Source organism: Andrena cerasifolii, chromosome 6 (genome assembly GCF_050908995.1).
Source record: "Andrena cerasifolii isolate SP2316 chromosome 6, iyAndCera1_principal, whole genome shotgun sequence".
Taxonomy (NCBI): Eukaryota; Metazoa; Arthropoda; class Insecta; order Hymenoptera; family Andrenidae; genus Andrena; species Andrena cerasifolii.
In genome coordinates, this window is record NC_135123.1 from 14032509 (window position 1) to 14059152 (window position 26644).

The 26644-nt window shown below is 42.8% G+C and overlaps 4 protein-coding genes across 12 annotated transcripts; 1 reads left to right on the forward strand and 3 right to left on the reverse strand.

The window, feature by feature from the left end:
* Window positions 1-1531: 1531 nt before the first annotated feature.
* Window positions 1532-9483, reverse strand: Pex1 (peroxisomal biogenesis factor 1). Of its 5 annotated transcripts, none has more exons than XM_076815444.1 (15): window positions 9351-9483; window positions 8569-8784; window positions 8320-8434; window positions 7167-8148; window positions 6219-6433; window positions 5893-6049; window positions 5660-5822; window positions 5194-5353; window positions 4409-4722; window positions 4274-4338; window positions 4137-4196; window positions 3878-4064; window positions 3632-3805; window positions 1766-1878; window positions 1532-1701 (listed from the first exon to the last, which is right to left on the reverse strand). In XM_076815444.1, the coding sequence occupies exons 1-15, from the start codon at window positions 9441-9443 to the stop codon at window positions 1629-1631; spliced, it is 3087 nt and encodes a 1028-aa protein (XP_076671559.1). In that variant the 5' UTR covers window positions 9444-9483; the 3' UTR covers window positions 1532-1628. The 5 variants fall into 5 exon arrangements, with proteins under 5 accessions (XP_076671559.1, XP_076671558.1, XP_076671557.1 ...); XM_076815443.1 differs by having other exon boundaries at window positions 4409-4725; XM_076815442.1 differs by having other exon boundaries at window positions 5179-5353.
* On the forward strand, window positions 9407-14596 carry Cycb3 (cyclin B3). 2 transcript variants are annotated; one of them, XM_076815449.1, is made up of 8 exons: window positions 9407-9546; window positions 10174-10375; window positions 11040-11294; window positions 11361-11696; window positions 11881-12327; window positions 12434-12589; window positions 12681-12961; window positions 13067-14596. In XM_076815449.1, exons 3-8 carry the CDS (start codon window positions 11073-11075, stop codon window positions 13116-13118), a joined length of 1494 nt encoding a protein of 497 aa, XP_076671564.1. In that variant the 5' UTR covers window positions 9407-9546; window positions 10174-10375; window positions 11040-11072; the 3' UTR covers window positions 13119-14596. The 2 variants fall into 2 exon arrangements, with proteins under 2 accessions (XP_076671564.1, XP_076671565.1); XM_076815450.1 differs by having other exon boundaries at window positions 9411-9546; window positions 10251-10375.
* On the reverse strand, window positions 13606-19610 carry Rubicon (run domain Beclin-1-interacting and cysteine-rich domain-containing protein rubicon). Of its 2 annotated transcripts, none has more exons than XM_076815448.1 (8): window positions 18960-19610; window positions 18486-18637; window positions 18218-18401; window positions 16551-18142; window positions 16291-16473; window positions 16032-16214; window positions 15833-15956; window positions 13606-15731 (listed from the first exon to the last, which is right to left on the reverse strand). In XM_076815448.1, the coding sequence occupies exons 1-8, from the start codon at window positions 19137-19139 to the stop codon at window positions 15531-15533; spliced, it is 2799 nt and encodes a 932-aa protein (XP_076671563.1). In that variant the 5' UTR covers window positions 19140-19610; the 3' UTR covers window positions 13606-15530. The 2 variants fall into 2 exon arrangements, with proteins under 2 accessions (XP_076671563.1, XP_076671561.1); XM_076815446.1 differs by having other exon boundaries at window positions 15803-15956; window positions 18960-19608.
* Window positions 19611-19753: 143 nt separating this feature from the next.
* Window positions 19754-22296, reverse strand: Tfiis (RNA polymerase II elongation factor). Of its 3 annotated transcripts, none has more exons than XM_076815451.1 (4): window positions 22042-22296; window positions 21313-21490; window positions 20871-21226; window positions 19754-20789 (listed from the first exon to the last, which is right to left on the reverse strand). In XM_076815451.1, the coding sequence occupies exons 1-4, from the start codon at window positions 22108-22110 to the stop codon at window positions 20454-20456; spliced, it is 939 nt and encodes a 312-aa protein (XP_076671566.1). In that variant the 5' UTR covers window positions 22111-22296; the 3' UTR covers window positions 19754-20453. The 3 variants fall into 3 exon arrangements, with proteins under 3 accessions (XP_076671566.1, XP_076671568.1, XP_076671569.1); XM_076815453.1 differs by having other exon boundaries at window positions 22034-22296; XM_076815454.1 differs by lacking the exon at window positions 22042-22296 and adding an exon at window positions 21754-21949.
* Between the last annotated feature and the right edge of the window lie 4348 nt (window positions 22297-26644).

Genomic DNA, 26644 nt, shown 5'->3' on the forward strand with positions numbered 1-26644 from the left:
GTGTTCCCCCTTAAAGCCGCCGGTGTGCGACGCACACAAGTAAGAATCTTTTGAAGCCGTTCGCGTTTCATCGGAAGGACAACACCCCAGCGGACGATCGGTCGGGAACAAGAGTCGCTGCAAGAAAGGGAGGACCGAGAATGCGGGCTGTCGTAACAGCCGCGGGTCTGCTTAGCATAAAAATGGCCAATTATCCGGCTAACAAGCCGGCCGGGCGACGAAAACCCCCGTGGAAACGCGCCCGGACTGGCTGGCGCCTAACTCCGTTAGCGCCTCGCCTCCTGAAGAAGATTAGTTAGCGTAAATGCCGTCGGTTGTAGCATTTTTATCCCTGATTACCGTTTCTCGTCCGTCGCTAATCTCGTTACCTTGACATTCGGAAACTCTTGACTGCGCCGCGTCTCCTCCCCACGAGGCCCCCGTTCCGCCGGGTTTTCTTCGAGGAAGAAGAGGAACAGCCCCGGCGAGCGAGAGGAACGCGGAAGCATCGGTTCTACGCGCTTCAAGGATACACGACAATGCCGCCATGATTTCCACGGGGCTGAATGCCATCCTAATTCTTCTTGGGAATAATCGCGAGTGCAAGTTTGTTTGCCTCCTTCCCCAGGCCCTTCTGATGGCGCGGCTTCTGTGCGACGATCGACGGAGGATCAACGAAGACGTAGCGATTTAAAATTCAAATGCCACTTGCTCTCTGAGTCTGGACGCACGTAATTTGAAAGAGAGAAGAAGATCGACGTCGTTATCTCGCGGGGGATGTAATTTCTTTAGAATCCGCTTATCCGACCACCCCGAAACTATAAACCAGAAACACATGTCGAGGGGCGTGGGGGCAGGGTGGCGGGAGGACGGCGGTTAACCAGGCTGAAGCAGGAGGCAGCCGAAAGCTAGAGGCGGATGTCGCGCCGGGGCAAAGTTAAATTAAATCACGGGCGAAGGCAGCTAATATTGTAGTTTATCTGGCGGGACATTAGCGCGGTGAAATATGCGCCTCCTTCGCCCGAACTTAAAATCAAGATCCACCGAAGTTCAGAGCACCCGCCACCCGATCCTCTCCCCACCCCCTCCTGCCGCGAGCTCGCGTCCTTCCTGCTAAGTCGCGCATGAAAATACTAATTATTATACCGATTATTAATACGAAAAGTTGCCATGCCGCTGTTAAGCTTCGCTCTGGCACGGGAACAGCGGGGGTGGCTGAGTTTCTTGAGAGACGCAGGCATCCGGATTACGCTTACACTCGGCTAAACGAGGAAAAGTGGTGCCCTCGTCTCTCCTCCCTGCCGCATCTAGCTTCTCCAGCTGCATGTACGCGTGTACACGCTGGCTGCTATTTAAACTCGCTCTCCACAGTTGCCTGTACTTTTGTTGGCGGAGCGTGATACACGGAGCGATACGGAAAGGCGCGTCGATTATTTTGAGGGGACGAAATTGGGCAGGGACACGAGCAGCGAATCGAGGAGAAAGCAACTTGAGAAAGAACTTGAGATTTTTACCTGAAGGGTATAGAAGTAGAAATTGTTTCGTTGCGGTGTTTTGTTCAATGAAAAAATAGGTGCCTTTATTCCCGTCTACTCCATGAACACTGATTCCTGCGATCGCTTCTAACGAAATAGAAGTGCTGCTTGCATTCACGCTAAGGTAGCCTTCTGATTCCTCAGCATGTCCTCCGTGAAATTTTCGCTCTTCGCGAATCTAGCGTAACTGCAAACGTAACGAACGTCAGACGAGACATAGGACCAGGTGTACAGTCTCAAGAAGCACTCACATTCTTTTGTATTTCTTCTTTTCGACAGCGGACAGCGAGGGATGAGTGGTCCCGATGGAGTCCACGAGGTGTCTCTGGGCAAGCTTGATGTCCGCCGCCTCGATTTCTCCATCCTGCGATCGAATTCAAAGAACGAAAGCGTTAATTACTGGCTTGAACGGGGGAAGCACCCGGGGCGGGTCTATCCACGGGCATACTATCGCTTATCAGCGAGACGCGTTCCTCTTCGAACGCGTCGCGCTCAGGAAACTCGCTCTCTAATTAGACGTACAGTTTGGATATTCGTGTTCTTCCGGTAGGTAAGTACCGACGTAACTTCGTTTTCTTCCGCGGGAAGTTAATTAATGGGCTCCCCATCGCGCGCGCCCGTCGAACCGATTATAAAGCGTCGAGCACGGATATATCGTAAATCTATTTCACCGCAAAGCGATATCTTGAGCTCAGACTTGCACTCACCATTTACACAGTGTTTCTGTTGTGGAGTTCCTCTAACTTTTTCACTGCTTCTTCAGAGACTTTAGCAGAGTATACAAAGCAGTGGCGCTTGGGCGTCCGGGGGGGGGGGGGTCCCACTGCTTTGTATACTCTGCTAAACTTGATAAAGACCAGTTTTGAAAAAATTGCTTATTTTTTCAAAACTGGTCTTTATTAAGTTTATACTAAAAAAGGGAATATTTTTAAATTTTGGTTTTAAATTTTTAATTAAATTGCCACTATAAAATGGATTTAAAAAAAAACAAGAAGGGTATATCTTTCTTTAGGATATAATCTCGGAGCAAGCCGAATGGAACGAATGAAAATAGTTTTAATGCAAATTCAATAAAATTCATTAGGTAATCTAAGGTTACCTACTGCTACCTCGTCTTTACTCTAATTCCACTATCTCTATATGTATTAAGGAGTAATAAAGACGTAATAATAATTATAAAAATTTATTTAATAAATAAAATTCTTTTCTTCTCACAACGCGCCTTCTTTAAGGGTGCCAGGGCCCCTTGCCACACCCCTCTGTGTGCGCCACTGACACAAAGTGTGATATTCCAATGATCCCTCTCAAATATTGTCTGCAAAGTATTATCGTCGAAACTGTAAACGACCGGATCTAATTTATTACCGTTTTGAAAGCCCAACTCTTCACAATAAAGAAGACAACCCTCCGATCGGTCACACGGTCACACCTGACCCGACATCCTCGATACAGGAGCAAGGCTACGAAGGACCGACGGATGTCTGCCTTTCGATTTTGCAGGACCGCTGCAGGCCCTAAACCGTGTATCATTATAACGCATAAGATAATAACCCCCTCGACGTTCATCGAGGCGTAGGCCAGGATGAAGTGGAGCGAGATGGGGGGTTGGCTGGTGCTCTCGGCAGCGTGCGCTAATAAACCTGGTCTACGTTTCCTCAGTTATATCGCGCCACCTACCCGCCTACCTAGCTCGGGCACTCTATATACACGAAGGGGGGAGGCGATGGGACGGGGGGTCGGTATACACCTAACGATATTATCATCATTACGCACTATCTTACTTCGGAAGCTCCCTACAAATGATTCTCGGCCGGAGTCGCGCTAAAATGCTTTTCATTATTGCGAGAGAGAGATACGACGGGGCGCGCAACAAAACGGGAGGATCGTTAGGGACACAGGGGAGAGACGTTTTCTAGCCGGGTATTCAACGTGGCGTTCGTTTCATTATTCTTCTCTCCCCGCCACCTCGCGACGAGGTGCTTTGATTAGAGGAGCTGCAGCGAATTGGGAATTGTTTGTGACGGACGATGGCTACGTTAAGGATGGTGTTATAAAATGGAGCAACACTTCCGTCCTCTATCCTTCCTGTTTTCAACAAAAGTTACCTGCTCGCTTACCGATGCAAGAGCAACCGCGTCCTCGAATGCCGACAGCCTGGCCTGGGTGATCACCGCGTTCAAATCCGCTCCGGTGAAGCCCGAGGTGAGCGCCGCCAGTTCCTTCAGATCCAAGCCCGCCGTGTCTGCGTTCTGAGCTTTGCACAGGGCGGCTAAGATCTCCTCCCTGTCGGCCTGCGTGAACGGCGTGGAAATAGAATCGATCAGAGGAGAAATGCGAGATTCAATGTTTAGAAAAATGTATACCTCGTCTGGCAACGGACAATACAGTGCCTTGTCGAGACGTCCAGGCCGCAAAAGGGCGGGATCCAATAAGTCTGGCCTCGAAGACGCTGCCACAACCGCTACCCCTTCTCTGTCCTCCACTCCGTCCATCTGTGTTAACAATTGATTCACTACCCTATCGGTTACACCGGTACTATCGTGCCCTCGCCTGAAATCAATCGCGGGAAACGTATTTTTATTATGCGACAAGAGATCACAGTATTGTTAACGAGTGCGTCACCTGGGAGCGAGGCTGTCGAACTCGTCGAAGAATAGGACACACGGCTTGGCACGAAGGGCTCTGGAAATTACAAAGAAATATTCTTTCGCATCCGGAGATATGAAGCACCGCTCTTCAGGTTTAATTAGAAAACACACCTTTCGAAGACGTTTCTAACAGACTCCTCGCTGACGCCAATGTATTTCGATAGAAGCTCTGGGCCCTAAAACGAAAATTCGTACGTGTACGGAGGGTCCGTTTTTGAGCTAAAGCCGAATGATTTTCGCGCATACCTTGACGCTGATTAAGTTCACACCGCATTCGTTTGCGATCGCTTTGGCCAGCATCGTCTTCCCCGTTCCTGGCATACCGTACAACAGCACTCCGTTCTGCAGCTTAATGGGGGCATTCTTAAATATCTCCGGGTATTTCAACGGCCACTGTAGGATCTCAACGAGGGCGCTTTTCACTTCCGCTAGCCCCCCAATATCTGACCAAACGTGGCCAGCGCCTTTGTACAATTGTATGCCTTGCAAAGACATCGGGGTGCAATTCTTCAGGGCCACCGACACGTTCTCTTCCTCGATAACGATAGGCGGCCGCGAGGCTGCTTTTGTTCCCGAGAAAATCAACACCGTTGCGATTACTACCGAGCACTTATTATCCAGACGAAAAAGAAATTTCAACCCAGATCAAGAATATATTCAGAGGCGGGAAACATATCGAGCAAAATTAACCCCCAAGCAAAGAAAAGGAAGCTCCATTTGTCTGAAGATACTTGAACGCCAAGTAGTGAACGCGTTAGTCGCTAATAACCATAAGCGTAACTCCAGTTCAGCGTTTGTACGCTAATTAACCCTTAGGTGGATTATTGGAGCCGCTGTGGCCCTGTGTAACTTTAAGCTAATAATTCTTTAATATGTATTGATGTCATTAATTGGCGATTTATGTAATCCTCTATTATCTCATTACGCTTGGAATGACGCAAAGGAATATTGGTTTCTATTTTAAATTCGGTAACAGTCGATACGACCGAGTTACAGTCCCGATTGCAGGTAATTACTTGAAGTTCCGTTACCGCGACGCTTCCAAGCGGCGAACGCGGCTTTCTCAGCCATATCCACCAGATCCTGCACCATCCATCCCTCGGTCTTGTTTCCATAGTAATCCCAATTCACGTCTCCAAGCACGTACAACTTGTCCCCGAGCATTAATTGCAAAATATCGATTCTATCCACCTGATTAGAGAGCGCACGGGTTACACGGTGAACAGAGATCAGCACAATAATCGCAGACGCGCTCGCGATTCGCTAATCTGTCTAATGGCTCGCCCGACGGTTTCCTGGCTGCCTGAGCCAGGCTGTGTTACAGGGGTGAGTCGTTCAACGTTAGAGCGTAAAACGACTTCGCTGATCTTGATGAGGGAGCGAGTAATTATTTCGGACGGATAAATATATCGTTCCCGAGTAATGGTAAAAGTCGCGGCTCGACATCCACGATGTTATATACAAATGATGTTTCTCGAATGTGAATAAATCGAGTACCTTCTCAAGATTCGGGATCGATAAAACTGTCCTGAAAAAGTGCGACCCCCTCGCTGGTCTTAATTTCTGGCCGATCCTATTAACGCCGGCGCACGTGGCGATGGTTGATACGTAATGAGCTTCTTGATACTGCGTCACAGTGTTCACCAGCATATCCGCGATCCTGGCGGCAGAATATTTCGAGAACTCTTTAATCTCCGTTTAGAGAACTACGAAACCACGCGGGGAATTACCTGGCGGCATTTATGGCGTCCGGACTATTTTCTTCGTCGTTCATCGACGCATTTGTGATGGACTCTAGATCGTCCAGGAATAATACGGATGGTTGGTAGTAGGCGCACTCGGTTAGAGCAGCTGTGAGCGTCTTTTGCAAGATCTCGGCCTTTTTTCCTTGAAAAGAAACACATGTGTCGCGTTTAATGTTTCAATTAGAGCGAGATACGAGAACGGTGTGCAATCTTTTATGAAAGTTTATGCTGGCCAGTACCGAACATGTTTAAAGAAGATTTTCAATCGAGCAAGTACCGCGAATGAAAATTTAAGAAATTGAAAGAATCACCTTTCAGAGATCTGCAGTCGATGCTATGGGTGTGCACGAAATAGGGTGCGCTACGCAGATACTCGGTAAGTATTTTGCAGACGGTAGTCTTCCCTGAGCCGACCTCGCCAGAAATTAAGATGTTTTCTCGATCGTATTCGAAATGCAGACGCGTACGCAAGCCGAGACTAAGGTCGAGCGACAGGTAACATTTTGCCAGAACAGTTTCTAAATATCTGAAACAGAAACGCTCTTTATGCAGATAGGAAAAAGGGAAAAATACGAAATCGGCTCGTATACACGGCATGTAGAGCAACTTAGGGAGCGATAAATTTTGAGAAGCGACAAATTTTTGGAAGCGACAAATTTTGGGAAGCGATAAACTTTGGGGAGCGAAAAATTTTGGAGCCCGGCAAAATTTTGAGAGCAGTAAATTTTGGGGAGCGCTAAATTTTGGAGAGCGCTAAATTTTGGGGAGCGATAAATTAAGGGTAACGGCAAATTTTGGGACGCGGCAAAATTTGGGGAGTGGTAAATTTTGGGGAGCGGCAAATTTTAGAAAGCGACACATTTTGAGGAACGCTAAATTTTGAGGAGCGGCAAATTTTTGGAAGCGACAAATTTTGGAGGAGCGGCAAATTTTTGGGAGCGGCAAAATATGAGGAGCGACAAATTTTGAGGAGCGCTAAATTTCGGGAAGTGGCAAATTTTGGGGAGCGGCAAATTTTATAAGGCGACCAATCTTGAGCGAAAGAAATTAGGGAAGATTTAAACACAGAAGCTTGAGAACCCTTCAAAAACAATTCCCTTTTTTTCATGTAACGAATTAGCAATGACTCAGATGCCAGTTGCCATATTGAATTAATTTTGAAATGCTCTCGACTCTTTCGAATTAAAATAATTCATGATAATTCGCGGAAAGGGCGGCAGACGCGTTAGCCTAGGGACACCAAATCTCCAAATCATTACCGAGTGGAGACCCTTCCCAGACGATGATGCTCCTGGTCCAGCCGCGTTGACAATCGCAAGTGGCTTATCTCGTTCACAGACCTCGAGTGTATTACCAGGTTCTCCAAATCAGCCCCATCCACCACGGCAGACGTGCAATTCTCCGGCGAAATCTTCACGACGCACAGGCTACCATCGTCCAAAACGACTGCCGCGCAAGAGTTCACCAACAGTCCTCCACCAATCGAACGTGTTCTCACGTAATTAGCAAAAACCTCCTCGGACACAGAATTCCTCCAGGAGAACAGCTCGATGGAGGACGGACGAGCATTCTCAGGCGCCTCCACCTGCCACAAGCTCACTTTCGCCCCCGTTCTGAGGTCCAAAGTCACCCTCAAGCTATCCGAAACGTGTACAGTCTTGTGGATCTGGCTGATGTCGAAGTGACCCTTGTCCAACCGGGAGGACTTCTCCAGCAGATCCTCTACAACGAACAGCCTCACGATCAGCTCCGTGGCCAGCTTCGGCACAGGGGAATCGTCCTTCGTCAGGAAACTCGTGCTGGTCACGCTCACGTGCTGTCTGTCCTCCGCTACCTTCTTCACCCGACAAACCGCGAAGCTGCCAGTGAACTTCGGGGCCTGACTCCTTGGCACCAGCACGTGGTAGGGAGAAGACAATACCTCGTCGAAGATGTCCCCTTCGGTGAGCGTGACTTTCGGCATCGGGTGGACACGATATATCGTTGGTTTCTTTCTGCTGCGAAAGCTCTGCAGCAGCTCGTAGCTCCTGGCTGCTTCGTCCTCCTCAGACTTTGTGTCAATTCGTTCCATCTCGAGCGGTAGGAATTTTCTTAACGCGGTCAGCAAGCGATTCGAGAGAGTGGAGGATCGTTTAAGGTCGTCGTTTGATATTTCTGTTTTCGTGGTCGCTACCGTGTCTGCCACGTGTATCTCTGTGAACTGCTCGAGCTTCCCGTAGACAAAGTTTGGCTCCAGTGATTCTACGCGAGACAAAAAGGATTATTTTGTTTTTAAAAGCAGTTTGTGGGCTGATGGGATGTGTGGTAAGTATGGGATGTGTGGTATATTAATACTGTAATGCGATTGGGAAGGACACTATTTATTATTTAATTGACTCGAGGTGTATGGTTCGTTGGAAGAATATAACTTGCCTACGATAAAAGTGACGGAAGAAAATTTCGACACCCAAGCGACGATCTGCTGGTCCTTGGCCACTACTCGTATTTGATTGAGCAGCGTTGATTGCAACTTTTCCATTTGCAGTTCCTGCGAAATACCCCCACCCCACGTTTTATTTCGATATACGGAATTTATTAGTAATTTCTTGCAAGACGTTTGTACGTTTCAAAAATCTTCATTCGGCGCAAGAGAAGCTTAATAAAATTGTTTCTGAGTCCTACCAAAATCTCTCTATCGTCTGCGGTACGAGGCGCGACGTTCACTTGCGTCAGAAGAGGCGCATCTTTCACGGAAGACACGAATACGTCGTCTCCTTCTTCGATGCTCAAACTTCTGGCAAAAGTTGTGCCGAGACACAGAGTTTCATTGGGACTTGGTCTTGTGTTGCAGGACGCGTAATACGCCCTGCCATTGTGCACTATTTCAATAACATTCTCCTGTAATTTTTAATAAATTTCACTGCTCAGTCATCACTCCGTATCCTTAAATCGAAGGATATCAATAAAAACACTATAAATTACTTTTCGAAAAATCTACTTCTACTTCCTCGTGTAGGCTGTAAAGATGGCGAATGTATCTATGCAGCGTAAAAAAGATATCCGTAAAATTATGTCGATAAACTAGCAATAATCGAGAGGCAGACGTGTTACCATGCGTCGAGAATCTCCGACAAAGAAGTATGTATCTTATTGGTATAAGTATTCAAAGACAAGTTAACAGTAAAGTGGCAGATTCAGCGCAATTACTCATTAACAAGATCGTTGATGATAATGAACAGATAAGATAGTTCAAGATTTTAAAGGCTCTCTGTTTTATCGGCCCGATTGCGGAAAAAACGAGTCTCGACATCTAGCGGGATAATACGATGTCGGTGGATCTAAGAATCAGCTGTGATCAGCCTGTGCCCCGTTTTGGCATATCACATTTTCTATCTATCGTTGTATCGCGTAACACATGCTTTTGCAATATAACATATCGGCATATCGTGGCATACAGAACCAACCTTAGTTTCCAATTTACGTAGCCAGGTGTCTGACAAATAGGCGAAGCAATTGTTCACTGTTATGTACTTGACCACGAGACGTTCGCTCTGCATCCTCGATTGTCTATCATAGAAACCCACTAACGAATGAGATTCAAGCTCAGGATGTTACACGCGGGGACGCGCACATACGACGAGAATACAGAGTAAATTATCGGTACGTAACACAGATTCCCGCGGTATAAGTCCGAGAGTTATGTTCGACTTAGGTTAACGAGCACCGACGGATCGAAACGCTTTCCGTCACCGCGGCGGCCGATCGACCAAGGTTCTGCCTTTGGCCCCTTCAGACTTTCGAGCATTTGCTTTCCTTTGCTTTCGAGGGATCACTGAAGGCAGGGTCAAAGGTTAATTGTTTATTACAAGTATTTAGTGCGCGCCATTTACGCGGCCCTGCATAATCGCGTGCGGTGCTAGCAGGAAGCTCGCCGAATAATCGGAGTAGTGGACGATTTCTTGTGTCGAATACGTTATAGGGTAAACAACAGGAGAGACATAAATCGATCGCGCGATACATCTGGAATTTATCCTGCGACGAGCACAAATCGTGCGCGTTCGGTCAGGTAACGACTCGGTAATAGAGGTTCTCTAAAATTTGACGATACGAGACCTGCACGCGATAGATGTTAGGCATTTAACGATATTGAAATTCTCCGGTCTGGTCTACGCACAAAATGAATGCCATTGATCGTGGAAAATATGAAAAGCCGATACGGTTTGAATAAACGTAGCTGTTGATTTGGAGTTCCATCATCAGGTGGCGCGTGCGCATTTTTTTTTCAAGCTTTCGATTGGAGATCCCCGAAATTGAGCTGACGAATCGGAGGAGGCGCTAACAGTAACTGTGATATTTTGAACCAGCGTCAACTTCAGTTACTCTGGCGAGACGAATGGACACTACAGTAACGTACTAGTGGCAGGAGAATTGTATAAATGAGAGATTCCAGCGTACCAGAGTACAAACGATATTAACCAGCATACTTTAGGTAAATTATTATAATTCCTTCGTTGTTAAGAGGCCTGCTTCTCCCACGAATATTTCGCTTTCCATTTGGTTAAATCCGATTGTTTTCGACTGCTTCCGCGATCACGCTTGTCTTCATGGCAGTCGCCAACAATTTCTCCTCCCCATTTGTTTTCATACTTTCTCGCCCTCCCGAAGCCACTTTCGAGGCTTATATCGGCGATATCTAACGTTCGAAGGATAAGTATCTGAGTGTTTATTCCAGTAATGTGTCCTTGCTTCGCGTTCCCGCGTTTTTTCCCTCGTGAATGCGATGTCCCATGAATCGAGTTAACGGGCGGAACTATAGTCCGACAAAAGCGGGCGAATGTCTCGATTTATCACAGAAAATCATTTCAATTTCAATACGAGTCGATCGGGCAAATAACGAGGCAGTGCAGAATCATGCTCGCGCGCGGAGGAACGAAGGAATTTACGTGAAATATTCGCTCGAACTTTCGTTCTCCTTCTTGTTACAGCAACTCGCAAAATTATTACCGTAGGTCGTAAAATGATATATTCTGTTAGAAAACTGTATATATTTCGCGCCAGATGTATCACAGATGAAATTCTGTCTCCCTGTAACTCGCGACTATTATACGTAAATTTTTAAAGAATATACTAATATCCAGTTTCTCCTTGTACAGGGAAAAACCAGGAATCTTAAATTTTAATCGTTTATGAGAATGGCACCACCAAAAGTTTTAAATGCGAACAAGCAAGGTGCTACTAACATAACTGCGAGGAAAGGAATAACAACGAGAAGTCACAGTTCCGTGCTAAGTAATGTTCTGCTCAAGCCGCCGGTTCTCGGAAGAGACCCCCGCATTAAGAGGAAAGCTGAAGCATCGCCGCCGAAGGAGAAAACAACAAAGAGATCCGCATTAGGGAATATTACGAATGTAGGTTATTCAAAATGCTAGAAAACGATGTCCTTATGTTCGTTCTAATATCTTGTAAACCGACAGGCCATTGGGAAGACACTGGGGACTCACCAGCAAGAGCCAAAGAAAGCACTAAGAAAGGCGACAATTACTCAAGTTAAACCTATTACCCAGACAAGTTCTGTTAGAACGCTTGACACAGCTGCGACGAAGTCAGAAGTAGCACACGCCAGACCAAAGCCATTGCCTCGTGTAAAGCCAGTAAAGAAGGACGAGGAGAAGACCGAAATACCTAGTAAAATTGTAAATGTAAGACGTAGTTTAGACTTAGAGAAATCAGAGGACAGCTCCTTGTACGTAAGTGCGTTAGAGGATGTGGGTGACGACAGTACGAAACGGTCTAGGAGGAGCAATACTCAGGTGAGCGGTATTGGACGCTACGGCGTAATTTACGCCGCCGATATTTTCACGCGCAAATTTTAAACGCTTCGGCGTAGTTTACGCCAGCGATATTTTCACACGCAATGTTTAAACGCCTCGGCGTAGTTTACGCCGGCGATATTTTCACGCGCAATTTTAAACGCTGCGATCGATATTTGCACAGGCTGCGGAAATCGGGAAAGCAGAGAAAGAAAATGGAACTATCGAAGAGGCTCCAGTGAAAATCGAAGAGAAATCAATAGCTGCCCGTTTGGACGCTGTTCCAGAGAGAGAATTGCCAGAAGGAGTTCAATGGGACTTCGATGCGGAGAATTGGCTGGACCCGTTTCAGGTCTCCCACTATGCCATGAATATCTTCAATTATTTGAAAGATAGGGAGCGCATGTTTCCTATCGGAGATTACATGGAGAGACAAGTGTGCCTTTCACGATGGATGAGATCCTTGTTAGTGGACTGGATGGTAGAAGTTCAAGAATCCTTCGAACTGAATCACGAAACTTTGTATTTGGCTGTGAAGCTGGTTGACCTGTACCTAACGAAAGTCACTGTCGGCAAAGAAACATTACAATTGTTGGGTGCCGCGAGTCTTTTCATAGCGAGTAAATACGACGTAAGTATGGAACATTTGCGCGCGCAATTCGCAGCGGAGAAAAGAGAGAAATTTATTCTTTAAACGTAATGCACCATTGATTAATGAAAAATTCTGATTTCTGTAGGAGAGAATACCTCCGATGGTTGAAGATTTTTTGTATATATGTGACGGTGCTTACACGCAAAGAGAATTAATTAGAATGGAAATGAGCGTTTTAAAAGTAGTGGACTTCGATCTTGGTGTACCTCTTTCCTATAGGTTCCTTAGACGATACGCTAGGGTGAGTTACTTTAATAACTCAACTCCATTCCGCTCTTTTACACTGTTTCCGCCGTATTGTAGTAAAGCAACCTTCTTCTTTTTTCAAACAGTGCGCGAAAGTTTCAATGCCAACACTAACATTAGCACGATATATTTTGGAGTACTCATTGATGGATTATTCGACAATAATGTTCAGTGATAGTAAAATGGCTGCGGCTGCGCTCCTTCTTGCATTACAAGTGAAAGATCTAGGAGGATGGACACCCACATTAGAATATTATAGCGGCTACAAAGTTGACGACATAAGAGACATTGTGAACTTGTTAAACCAAGGACTACATCGAAAACACAAGGAGGCTCTAACTACAGTACGCAACAAATACAGCCATAAGTAAGTATAGAAACATTTTCTTGCCTCGACTAACGAAATCCTTGCTACAAAAAGCATACGATACTTTTTCTTTCCAAGCTTTACGAACGCTTTTCCATATTTTAGGATATTCTTCGAAGTAGCAAAGCTGCCATTAAAAGACACTTTAGATATATAAGCGATTTAAGAAAGGAAACGCATAGATAATAGGAAAAAAAACACGATTGACAATAACACTTAGAACTGCCTAATTATTATTGTTAGGTAGCTTGTAATGAAATTCATGAATTAGTAGGATACTCGCGAGCTTAAGTATGTAAATCACAACGACCTTAGTTTATTTAATGAGATCGTAACGAGACAAAATTGAAATTACCGATTATCCAGACAGCAACAATGAAATGACTACGAATCTCGGTTTGAACTTTATACATATTCAAAAGGACAAGTAAATGCTACGATTTTTTCCCCGCTCTTTTTTTAGTTATTTATACAACATTCGTAAACGATATTCCTCTACAATCTCAGTATTTTTAAGTTATTTTAATTTTTTTTTTTGTTGAGAAATTTATTTTAGCGCCACGCTTTATACTCCACGATAATTCTGATAAGAAATTGGTATGTCCAAACTCTTTTTTGTATGCATGGAAAGATTGAGATTAATCTTTTACTATTTTTCTCTTTATATATATACTAACTAGAATACTATGTCATTGCCGTTGATTGAATTGGTACATATTATACACGTGTATGAGTAAATCGAAATTTATGCGGCATCTTACGTTTTAACGAGCCGTGTAAAGAGTGTGGCGTATTGTTATGCATTGTTGTTGCATTTTATAGACTGATGATAAACTGTATGCTCCTAAGATAGTTAACAGGAAGTACCAGCGAGTATGATGAGGGTTTTAATCATCGCACAGTATAAAATTCACGGTATAAAACTGGAGTCGAAGAGAATTTAACAGAAAAATTAATTTATATCAACAAGTTGCATGAAACGAACAAATTCAAGTATGCAAATATATATATATGTAACTTATAGAGAATGTCGTTTCTCGTTAATTTCCATTCTATATGAAAATTCTATTTAATACTATTAATCGATCGATTACGCGTATAATCTGAATGTAATGGAAATATCTATTTCTTCAGACCTTCACCGATGCCATATCTGCTAATTGCGCCTATTTAATAAACATGACATACTCTTCCTTACAAAATACCACCTGTGATAGAAGTAATGTATTCAAAACTTCGGGTACAATCAAACGCATCAAAATTCCCTCACGTAGAAATATTTATGCAATTTGTACGCTAACAAACTAGTTTCGTTAGACCTACTATTGAGAAAAATGAAAGATATATATTATCAGCTCGAAGATAGTTGTATATACTTGGTCACACTTATGGACGTGTACATATTTTCTAAACATTATTAGGACAAATTTAGAGCGATTTCTTTCTATCGAAAGCCATTACGGATAAGAATACTATACAGTTCTAAGATTTATTGAAATTAGGTGGTGTATATAATTGTCATTATATTTTTTTACCGTCATTGAATGTACTGTTATCTATTATTTTATAAGACGTGTGTATGTGGAACCATTGTAAGAGAAATGTAATTTAATAAAATCAAATAATGGTTTTTAATTCTTTGTGCGTGGTATCTTTTTTAGGTCGCTCCATAGCACCTTGATGCCCTTAAATGATAATTTATCCCATAATGTAACGTACCAAGTGATTTTAAATCACAAAAGTGCATAAACTTTTCACAACATTTTATTATAATTTTCGATCGTATTAACAACTTTTATAAATAACGAAAAACTATTGTTACGAAGCTTCTTCGGTACAAAGATAATACTCTTCTGGCCCATTTGTACTCGAACCGTTATTGCCATTTTTACATTTAGTAAGGAATAACATGCGATAATTTACGCGTTCTAATAATGAATTATTTTAGAAATTTATCGAGCTAGCATTCATAGCTAGAAAAATGAAAGAAATGCAAAATAATCGTGACATCGTTTCGAGTTACTTTCCAAGTAGTATTGAAATAAATTATATTGTTCGAAATTAAAAGTTCACAAATAGATATCAGATTACCAGTATCTGTTTTTTTGTACGGAAACAGTTTACGCAATACTAAATGAACGATTACGTAACAAGTAGAACAAGAAATGAATGGGGACTACTTTATGCGAAATAAAGTTATAATTTTTTTTAAATATCACATTTTCTCAGTCTTTGCTACATGTAAAATTTACATAGAAATAAATTTTTCGCCTTTACGAAATGCTTTTCAAGCAATCGAATGATTCGCCTTAAGAGTCTATAAATATATTAAAGTTTCAAAAATTAAAATATAATCTGTGCAGTTGCATATATGTATATATCATATACAGATCTCTGATTAAATCTCCTATCAATTACACGTTGAACGCAATAAATAGAAATTTAAACGTATCTACAGTTTTAAAAAATATAGGCTTTCAAAAGCAATGACTCGCGTTCCATTTGCCACATTTCAAAGCGCGAATTCGATTTTCATAGACAAACGTATAATATAAGATCTCATTGTGTGTCAAAATTTCCCTTCCCTAGACATCCGTCTAGCCTGTAAACGAATACAACGCGGGCAGTCTGTTTTGTTGAAGTCTTGCTTGCACTCGTTATGAAAGCATGCACCACAGGTCTCACACCTACTGACTTTCGACAACTCCCACGGAAATATAACGTCTTTGGAGCAGCATAACTCGCACAGGAATCCTCTGGCTTGGCATAACTGAAAAATATAAGAATCCATTTCCATTAAAACTACGAACCGACAGCGTAAACGCAACATTAGTATATTACCTCACAGCCTATAATATGCATGTTGCAGACCTGGACTAATTCTTGTAATCTCATAGGTAGAATGCCGTACTTAACGTGCATTAGATCTTGAATGGAATAGACATGGGGATCGCTCAGTATATAATTCGGTTCCTTTTTCAATAGCTTCTGAACGCTAGAAATATAAAGGTAGACGTTGACCGCACTCACGTGGCTTAAAATAATTCAAGAAAGTGATCCGAATCCATACCTCGTTGCAAATCGGCAAGTGAATAGAAAGTCTTTAAAGAAAAATAATTGCGTACGCAGTAATCTCGTCCGATCGAGTTGCTTTATACGCCTGTACAGCAGTGGATTTAAGTCACTCACTTGAAATAACGGATCTAACGTCATCTGATCTAATAATCTGTACGAGAAGTTCGATACAGGATATCTAAATCAGAGAATAATAAACGCTTATAATCCCACGTGATGCCATACGTTACGCGTGCCTCTTAATGCGCCCATACCTGTTGAAATCCCATTTAGATAAAATCTTTCCTGGTATTAATGCCACTTGGTTCGTGTGACACCCGGTACAGAAATATCTGCCCACGTATTCGCAGTAACGAAATTTGTTCGCGTACTTTACCGCAACTTTCATTCCGCAGCCTGCGCACCTATAATTCTGTTTAGCTATAAGAGTCCGCCGCCTAAATAAGCAAATTCGCTCACATGTAGTCGCGTTCTTGTGTGTTATACATAATAGCGTTGAAACTTCTGAACTTACACGGGAGGAGGATGTGGTGTGAAAATAATCTGAGGTCTCGGCGGCGCCCATTCCGTAGTTCCACGCAGCGAAACCGATTGCGAATTTTCCGCCTCGTCTGGACTGACCGGCCAACTTTTCGGTAACGGTAACAATCTCTGCGGCGCGTCTTTTTCCGAGACAAGCCATTGCAATTCACTAGCCCTTGGCAATTGCTTCTCGCTGAACCTGCTGATCAGCGACAAAGCTACACCTTCCGCGGACATACTGCTCTCAGTCAGCGTGGACTCCGTTCCGTGCGCGGGAGATGATTCAAACAGATCTGCTGCCTCCGAGTATAACGATGCCATAGACACAGACAAAGCGGCATTCTTGAGCTTCACTACGTTCCGCTCATCGTCCACTTCCAGATCCTCTACGTCATCCGTAGAAATATTCTCGGACGGTGCATCGGATGAAGTTGACAAAGGGCTAATACTTTGATCAGTGGTGGTCGTGTCTGTCCTCCCGTCGCTCAACAAATCGCGATTCCATGTTCTCCCTTTGCATCGTTCCTCTTGTCGCTGGCGGCGCCTCAATCGTATCCTTTGCTTTAAACTATTTATCTCCTCGTCGCTCTCTTCGGCCGCTTCTTCCATCAGTCGCCACTGCCTGTTACATTTCACCTGCTCGATGGCAGCTATCATGGCTTCAGAAACACTGAAGTGCGCATTCTCCCTGTCCAATTCGGCGTTAGCTCTAGAAAATTGTGCGGAAGCTAAGAAGCTCATTAGGCTCTGACCTTCCGTCGGACGAGGAAAGTATCCTATCGCCATGGGCTGAACGCTGCTTCCTCCATCCTCCATGAAACTCTTCTTCGGCGTTCTTATATCCTTCTGACCTTCGATTTCTAAACTCCATGGCCCAGTGAATTCGGGTGCCGACCCTGGCAAAAAGGAACTCTTCCTCCTCGGCTTTACAGACACGTCGATTCCCGCGGGCTCCGGTGTATATTTATTCCCATCAGTTTCAGTTGATACGGGAGACGGAATACGATATTCCGTTACCGTGTTCGTCAAGTCTTCGTAATTCAACGCGACAGGGCTCTCCCCGGATCTGTTGGTAGTCTGATTCTGTCTCATCTTCACTTTATTCTTCGCTTTCCTCAGAGGAGTTCTTGGCTTCGCATGCAACTTATTGCCCACAATTGTAGACGCCGACTGCTTTAATTCGGCGTAGTTAACATTAATTATCTTTGACAATTCGACCGAGCAAGTTGAATCATTGCTTTTATGCGAGATAGTGTCCGCAACAGCTGACGAAGGTGCCGGTGGATTCGTTCCCGAAACTGTACAATTTTTAGTCAGCGCAGACAGGCTGTTCCAAGTTTTTAAAGGTATATCGTTAATGTCTTTCAAATCCGTTTTATGATTACTTTCTTCAGGCTCTGCATCATTGCGTTGCGCAACCGTATTATCCGAAGCTATTTTCAATGATTCTAATTGACATATTCCAATGTGCATGCTCTTATCTCTTGACGCACTAAAATTCGTAGTAGGAAAATTGATCGGGTACGAGGAGGATCGTCTATGCCTTCTAGGACTCGATTTGGGAGAAATCCAAGAGGGCAGGTACTGAAAACAGAAGTGTTCAGATGAAAGGCCTGACAGACACGACGGATCAAGCACAGCTTCGCCTGAACGACTTACCAGAGATGGATCGATTTCTGTAAGCAGCACAGGTTGATTTCGCTCGACCGCCCTCAAACATAACAGCGTGGCTTCGGAGAAATTTTCTTGACACAAAAACGCCCATGGCTCGAAGCAGGAGAGCAAGTGCTCCTTGTCGGACAAAAGCCAGGAAAGCTTGTGCGACAAAGAATGATTCTCCAAGCTGTGTTAAATTATACGAATGTAAACATAGAATTGTATCGTCGAACAGTATCGTTTATGGAATTAATTAAACAATACGGATTACCTTTTATACAGCCATAACATGTCTTTCTGGGATGTTATTCGTGCCGGCAAGTTTGACAAATAATCCTCGATTTCAGATAATACAGGCGATATCGCTAAAGAGGGTTGCAACCAATTTAATCCTTGAATAAAAATCCAACAATCTGGTTCTCCCTTGTAACAAATTTCATTATTTTCGACTATGTCCGATATCAGCATCGCGCAATAATGTTGTTCCTTCTGATTACAGCTATACCAGTTTATCATGTACAGATGACGCTAAATAAAACTACCGGGGGTATCAGATATAAAAAAAAAAAGAAGAAAAGTAAGTAATGGAACACCTTCAATGGAAACAAAACAACATTATTGATAATGTCACAAAACGCCAGTAACATAAGAAAGCAATAACAGCAGTGCCAATTATTGCTAGAGATATTGTCACGGTGGTGTGCATTGCGTGTAAACTTGAAACGGATGAGAAACGTTATCTTACATTTCGATTAAATATCCGACATCCGTGCTTGAATATCCGCTCCATTACGCTGTGGAGGCGATTTAAACCGCCGTAAACGTTCCATACGTTTAAAATACCGTCGACTAATAAGCCTTCTACGGTGGTGCGAAGGCTTTGTAATAATTGCCATTGCTCTTTAATATGGGCGTCCTCGCACATAATGACGATTGGGAATCCCGCTAAGTAGGGTCTTGAATGGACCGTTTAATCGACGATTTACTTTTCCCGCCCACGTGAGATACCTTTCGAGAAGAATCGCCGGCCGCCCTGTGCCACGCAGGAGTTACTAAGCGGTACCAAAAAGTCGTGAACTCGTACTATCGCGGATATCCATTGACGCCTCTGTTTCTTCATCGGAATACCTCGTTTTGAAGTTACATCATGACGAACTCTGCTATGTACTCCTACGGTGTCATTTGACGCACGTGGAACCACGCAGCTTCATCTCCTTACATAATGTTACTAACGAGCCCCACGTAATTTGAAAATCATTTGGAAGTGTGCACCGCATGAACGTCGAGTAACACAAAATGACACTGATTGATATTAGGTTAGGAATCAGTGTACAAGCACAAGTACGTTAACCGACGTGAACTGTGCAATCTAAATTGCTATGTAGAAGTATGGAGACGTAGTGGCGGCACACCACGGTGAATAGCAACAACTGTCGAACTTATTCGCTAACATTCGAATACAAACACCTCGATAAAATATACCGTTCGATTAACTCACTTTATTCCTAATCTGGCGTCGTTATAAACTAAAGTCAAACATTATTTGAAATAATTTATTTGAAATGAACACATCCAGCGCAGGAAACAGTATTTGAAACACTTCTATTTTGAACATAGTCGAGCTCCAATCATTTAGTGCGGGACTTTTAAATTTTTGAAGTTAAGAAACAAATAATTTTGCAATTCAATTGATAACGAAACGTCGGCGGTCATAACATTCCTAAATCTTTCGAGATCGAAATTTCGACTTTCATACCGTCGCAAAGGATTGCAAAAATGCTACACTCTAATTACATGCATGTATTTCAGAACTGTACCCACAATTTAGAACTTTCTCCTTTATAGGTGAAGTATTGTGTAAACTTGTACAATGGAAAATGAAACGTTTAGGTTTAACATTATTCACATGGTAGATGTTGCATCAATGAAAATGAAGGTACCCGATCAATTTCATCTATCGAAGTTTCCTTCAAGTTCGATGTTAAGTCTATAAAACCGAGGCCTAGTAAATTACAATTTCAGTATATACAATAGAATGGAGGTTGATTACTTCGAGACTTGCGAAGAGATTTAAGACCATTAAGCGATCAATGTACAGTCCGTGACTCGTAAATTTTATGCAATATATTTTTCATAATGTCTCATTAATTCTAATACGTATTGATTAATAGGTAGGTCTGGAACGAAATACATCTTTCTCTCCGTGTTGATCGAAAACCTCTGTGAAGGGCGAGAATAATTAGCAAAATTTCCATCGATTTCCACACTCGATGCAAAGCACAAAAGTTGTCATAGGCTCGTCGGCCGAGCGCGTTTGTACTTGGTTGTAAGTGCAGTTGCGTTTTTTGCATTTTCCGCACTTTAATAGATCCGTTTTTGTCCCTTGTACGGTGGCTAGCTGCGCGTCGTTGATCGCTTCCTTTTTGAACTGTTCTCTTAATTGTTTTATCTCGTCGCTCGCCATTTCCTCGGCAGTCATAACAGCAAGTCGACCGGGCGTTATAGCACCGGCAATGAAATTGGTCCGAAGATTAGGGTTCTTCGCGTCCCGTAAATTAGCAACCCTGCTGCGTACCTGAGCAATTAAACAAACATTTAAATTAAAATTACGCACGCGCGCGAGAATACATAGAATACAGAGAAACTGGAGGCATACCCTGTTTTTGTATCTGTTATCGGTATTTTTAAATTCCGCGTAAATCGCTTCCTCCAGTTCTTCAGCCAGTTCCTCTGGAGAGGCACACCCGTCGATCGAGGTCCCGTCCACCCTTAAAGCCGCTGCTAGTAGCTCCCTGCACTTAAGCCTGACCGCGTCTGTTGTAGTAGGAGCAGGGAACGTTGATTGTTTCCTCTGAATATCTTTATGAGGCTTCTCTTCTTTCATCTTAACATCGTTCCCATCCGTGTTATCTTTGTCCTTCTTTTGATCTCCGTCATCTTTACTCTTCTCCAATTTATCCTCCCTCTTTTTCGAACTGCTCGAAGAAGTAGAATCCTTCTCTTTATTGGACCCTACACGAAAGAACATACAAATACATAGCTTTAATTCGCGCGGATCATTCGTCTCAAGCTTCGTTCCAACAAGATCATTTCCTTACCAGACAAAAATTTCTTCCAATTTTTTATTAGAGTTTTAGACAGGGATATAACTTCTTCGTCTCTGCTCGATTTTCTCAACGCATTTACTGTCATGCCGATACGTGTTTTAGTCAAAAGTTCTAAGTCAACGGGTAGTTTCTGCAATGTTTTAAGTAAGTCCAATGCTTGCTCCTGACCCTGCAACAACAAAAAGTGTTCAAATTAGTACAGAAAACGAGTAAATCATTCGTATCCTACACCATTGTAATTTAATACTCGGCACCATATGCTACTTCATTCTGTTACGTTCTCAGACACTATCACACGCTTATACACACTACGCTTCTCTAAACGCTAAATTAACATAATTTACGCTCTCGACAATAAATCCAATGTTACGGCGAATAATAAAGTACGCCGAGAATGCCCTGCTACATTTTATAACACGGAGAAGATCGAACCTTTGCGAAGCTTCGTTAAGGCGTTAAAATTAGATTGCTAGATACTCGAGCCCTAAACGATACGGTGGGTACATCGGGTAACGTAAAACGCCGAGCGTACACAAACTGGTGTAAACGAGCGTTTCTGCTTCGATAGCTTCCAACAATGATAGACTCGACGACGATCTACGTTCGCGCGATATCGCGATGATCGTGCTTTAGCTTGAGAAAGTGAGCTTCGTTCTCGGTGAGCGGCCTCGGTGTGTGCCGAACGATACACAAGTATCTTTATTTTACTCACTTACTCACCGTCCCGTCACCGCTCGACATCTTGTTCAATTTCTTCTGGATCCGTAGCACCTCTTCCTCAGCACTCATTGTGAAGATTTGTTAGGTTTTACACAAAAAAACCGCGGTAAACACATACAACACAGCGAGCAAGGGAACAACAAACTCCCGAGTACGTTTATAACCGTGACTTGCGATGCGGAGTTCGATACTGGAGCGGTAACTCGCGACGCGTTAAAGCCGCAACTGGCGCGCGTAGAAGTACATCCTTTGCTAGCCTGTAGAGGGCTACGATCTGCAACTACGGATTCTCGGTTTCCCCAACGCCAGGCTCCTAACTTATGAAATCGCTTCGTACGAAAATGTACTACTTGGGTTTAGATCGGATGCGTTCAGATTCCAGGTAGTTGCTTCAGTTCCGAGGAAAATTTCTCGCTTATCATCATTTACAGAACGTCGCGCGCGATATACCATGGCGCCATCTTCCAATGGTAAGGTAGACTGAAATGCGAGGGATTATTTGAATAGCCTTAAACGATGCGAATGTTCAAGTCACATGTTTAAGGGGGGAGCCTGGTGTAGCGGATCGAAGAAATCGATTTTTTTTTTGTTGCATAAATCAATAGTTGAACATCACGACAATATGTTCCCAAAGCCGCAAAACGAAATTCGAAAAATTAAAGCGGATATAGCCGGTTTTGCTACGGAGCGCCAGGCTACCACAAAACTTTAAATGCGTTTTTCTCGAAACGACAGTTTCACACTTTGCGGGCAATATTACTCCAAAAATATTCAACCAATCGACTTGGCCTTGTGCACGGATATTTGTGAACATTTTCTTCACAGAGCTAAGTTATTGGTATAATGATATTGTTTAAATAAATAACTTTTTTTTAGACATTTAAGGCAAAATTTTGTTGGAAACAGTGAACTTTTTATTCAAGAGGCCGCCATTTGTTCATTTTGCATCTATTAAGTTTCAAATTACTTCATTCTGTGCGTACACTCATAAACTAAAAGAAAATTGTTCGATTTTTGGTTTCAGATGAAACCAAAAGACGCTACGTTGCCCGCAGTGCAATATTTGCGTCGCCAACGGACTGGGCATAACTTTGTTATTTGCCGCTCTTTTTTAATATTTTTTTTTTTGTTATATACCTTAACCTGTTAATACAATATCCTGAAAGTTTCAGAAAGATCTATCAAATACTTTCTTTAAAAAAAAATCCCGAAAAATGCCTCGATTTTCATTTAGTTACACCAGGCTCCCCCCTTAAGGGGGTAGTGGACTATTTCAGCTTCAATAAATCGATTTTTATTTTACTCATTCTGAAAGTCTCATCCTTTATGAACGTTTTAAACAAAATTTCATTAAGAAATTCAAATAATTGTAGAAGTTACAGCGGCGAACGTGATTGTGTGCACCGTCATAGGAGACTTCACTTTGGAGCCGTTTTTCTGGAAACACTATTTTCAAAACCATTGAATATTTTCACTTGAAACTTTTACTGGGCGTGTAGAATTCCTTCGGTCAGAACCTTTATATAACAGTTTGTAACAGTTATTTTCGAAACCTATTCAAGCCCTGTGTACAAGTGAAACCTTCGCAGGAAGATTCCGCCCCGAGTCTTCAAGCAAACTGTCGCTCCTCGACTCCTGCACTTATCGGGGTATTCCTTTTCAATAATTCTGACGATACCGACGACTATTTGAGATGTCGGAGAAGTGCTCATTATTAAATTGCTTACGACTTGCAGTGGACGGGACATGGCAATCCACCTGCTGAATATTTCAAGAGATTCGTGAACTCTTCGGTTTCCAAGAAGAAGGCAATCGACCGCCCGCAGAAATTTCTCATTTCCTATTCCACCATTGCAGTCGCAATATAATGTAATAATTCGAAAATAATGGCGTAATATGTGTCCTGTCAGTTGGCCGATCGAAGAACAACGACAGTCGGCAATCGACGAAATAGAGAAAAAGAGAGGCATCATTCTGTCGGGCAAAATGGTAAATGTAGCAAGCAGGGTGTGTGGAAATGCCGAGAGGACGTTACGAGGGTCAGTGTTAGCTTGGTAGGCATGGACTTCACAGAGGGTGATTACTGCAGGCGTAGTAGGACCCTCCTGGTGTTCCTAGGCCAGTGGCCGTATCAGACAGTTAAACAAAGAAAAATTCGATCCATATATGCGACTACCATTATTGGTTCCGTGCTCTTAGCGCAGGTAAAATTCTTTCGTCTGTTAATAAAAGTGCCAGGGAGCTTCTCGACGTACGAATAATTTCGTCGCATATTCGAATAATTTCGTAAAATATTCGAATAACTTCGAATAGGTACGAATAATTTCTTCGAATAACTTCGAATAGGTACGAATAATTTCTTCGAATAACTTCGAATAGGTACGAATAATTTCTTCGAATATTCGAATAATTAGGAGTATTCGAATATTATTTTCGTTACAAAATTTATAAATTTCCCAAAGATGAATAAAGTTTCAATTTTATCGTTTGCAAAACAAATAATTGTACAGGTCAGTACGAAAATAATCTTAATATATAAAGCAGAAAGCTTATATATATGTGTGTGTGTGTGTATTTGTCTGTCGCCTAAAAACTTTCGAACAATAAAATCCGGGATCACGAAATGTGCATCAGCTCATTACGCCTGACTAATCCAGACGAATGTGACCATTTTCACAAAAAAGAAAAACTAAAATGTGGGAGATAGGAATTGGGAAACGGCAAAGCCGAATTCAACACCCACAGTGTCTGTTTAATTACTTTTAATTTCCGAGATGTTACTTGACTACACTTCGTCACCGGACTGCCTCTCGATCTCTCGGCGGCGAGTCACGCGCTAAGGACCGGGCGTTCTTATCTAACAATAAACAAATGCTGTCATCAAGACGGCGACGCAAATCGCGAAGGGCTCGAGGACCTCGAGTCGAGGTGTCCGACTCGACGCCGCAGGGATCCGAACCCAGATACATATTCCCACAAAAATAAAGTTATATTTTTTATAAAATCAGAATCTAAATTTCGGGCGAAGCCGAGCAGTAAAGCTAGTTTCACGATAAAGTGTAAACGAATATTTCATGTTGAGATTCCTATTCGGTAAAATCCGGAATTCGATCGCTCCGAATATTCGAATGCTCTTAATTATTCGAATAACGTTCGAATATTCGAAGAAATTATTCGAATACTTAGGATTGAATTTGAATATTCGTTATTAAGGCAGGGACGTACTATTGAAACGCCACGCCACATGTAATTTACACATGTGCACAGTTTGCATCGTGGGTGGACGCGTCGGGTGGCGCGGCGTTTCAATAGTATGTTCCCGCCGTTCCCTACTTTCTATGCGACAGTATAAAGTCACAACACTGTAGGGGTGCGGAGACAGCACTCGAGGTGTTTCGCGATAATTTCACAGCGCAAAGTGGTGTACTAAACTCGCGCGTGAACATTTTTCAGCTCGTAAAGATGATCCGATCTTTTCGAGATCTGGATATGTTCGAGTGCATCCCCCCGATCATAACGACGATAGTCTGCCTCACGAAATTACTCGTGCTGATCGTAAATAGGAAGAAGGTATATTGTTGCCGATGAATGTATTGAAATCTGTCTGCCAACTGAATTGTTCGGTACCGACTCGTAGTTGGAGAAGTTCCTAAATCAAATGAACGACGATTCGAAGAAGCGAACGGATTTGGAGGAGATCGAGATCATGGCGAGGTACATGAGCCAAGGGAAACTGTACGCAACAGTGTACACCTGTATGTAATTTATGTAATTTTTCTTTTCATTTCCACGTTCCCAGGGGAGGATTTGGAAATTCGACCTCCCCAGGCTAACAAGCATCTGCCGCCCTTTCCGTGAAATATCATCAACTATTTTAATCCAAATGAGTTGAGGCAATTTTAAAATTATTAGTTGTTGCTAATTTGCTACGCGAAAAACCAGTGAATTGTTTTTAAAATTATCTCAAGCCTCTGTGTTTAAAGATCACCCTGTCAAAACAGCCAAAATAAAAACCTGGTCCTTCGTATTAAATTACGTTTAAGGGGGGACACCACTGTGATGGCCGGAAAGGTAAGCAATTTTTAAGATTTTTTTTCAGTAATAATTTACAGTTTTCATATAAAATTGTTATTATCTACCTTTAGCCCGGTTTGCGTTTCGTCCTCGCGGTTAAACGGGCGGACCAACCGCTTCAGTTACATGTTTTCACATTGCGTTTTTCATCGTAAATGTTTAAGGGGTGATTCCTATAATCACGCCGCAAAATTAGGCAACATTCAGGTTTTTTTCGCAGTGAATACAATGAATAACAATGGTAAACTTTTTTTCATTTATTACGCTACTTATAATGACGAAACGCTAATGTGGCGCCGGCCTTACACAGAAAAAAATGAATAGAAAAACATGTATAAATTTTAATATATTAATTAATCTTCTAGGCCCCTCGCGCGCGCTGGTAGCATGTGTAACTATGGAACAGCAGGTCCGAAATCAATTTTTTTTTTTATAAACTACTCTCGTTCCATATCTGGTTACACATTTTTTTTCTATAAATTACACTCGTATAGTTTATAAAAAAAAAATGAAATTTGATTTCGGACCT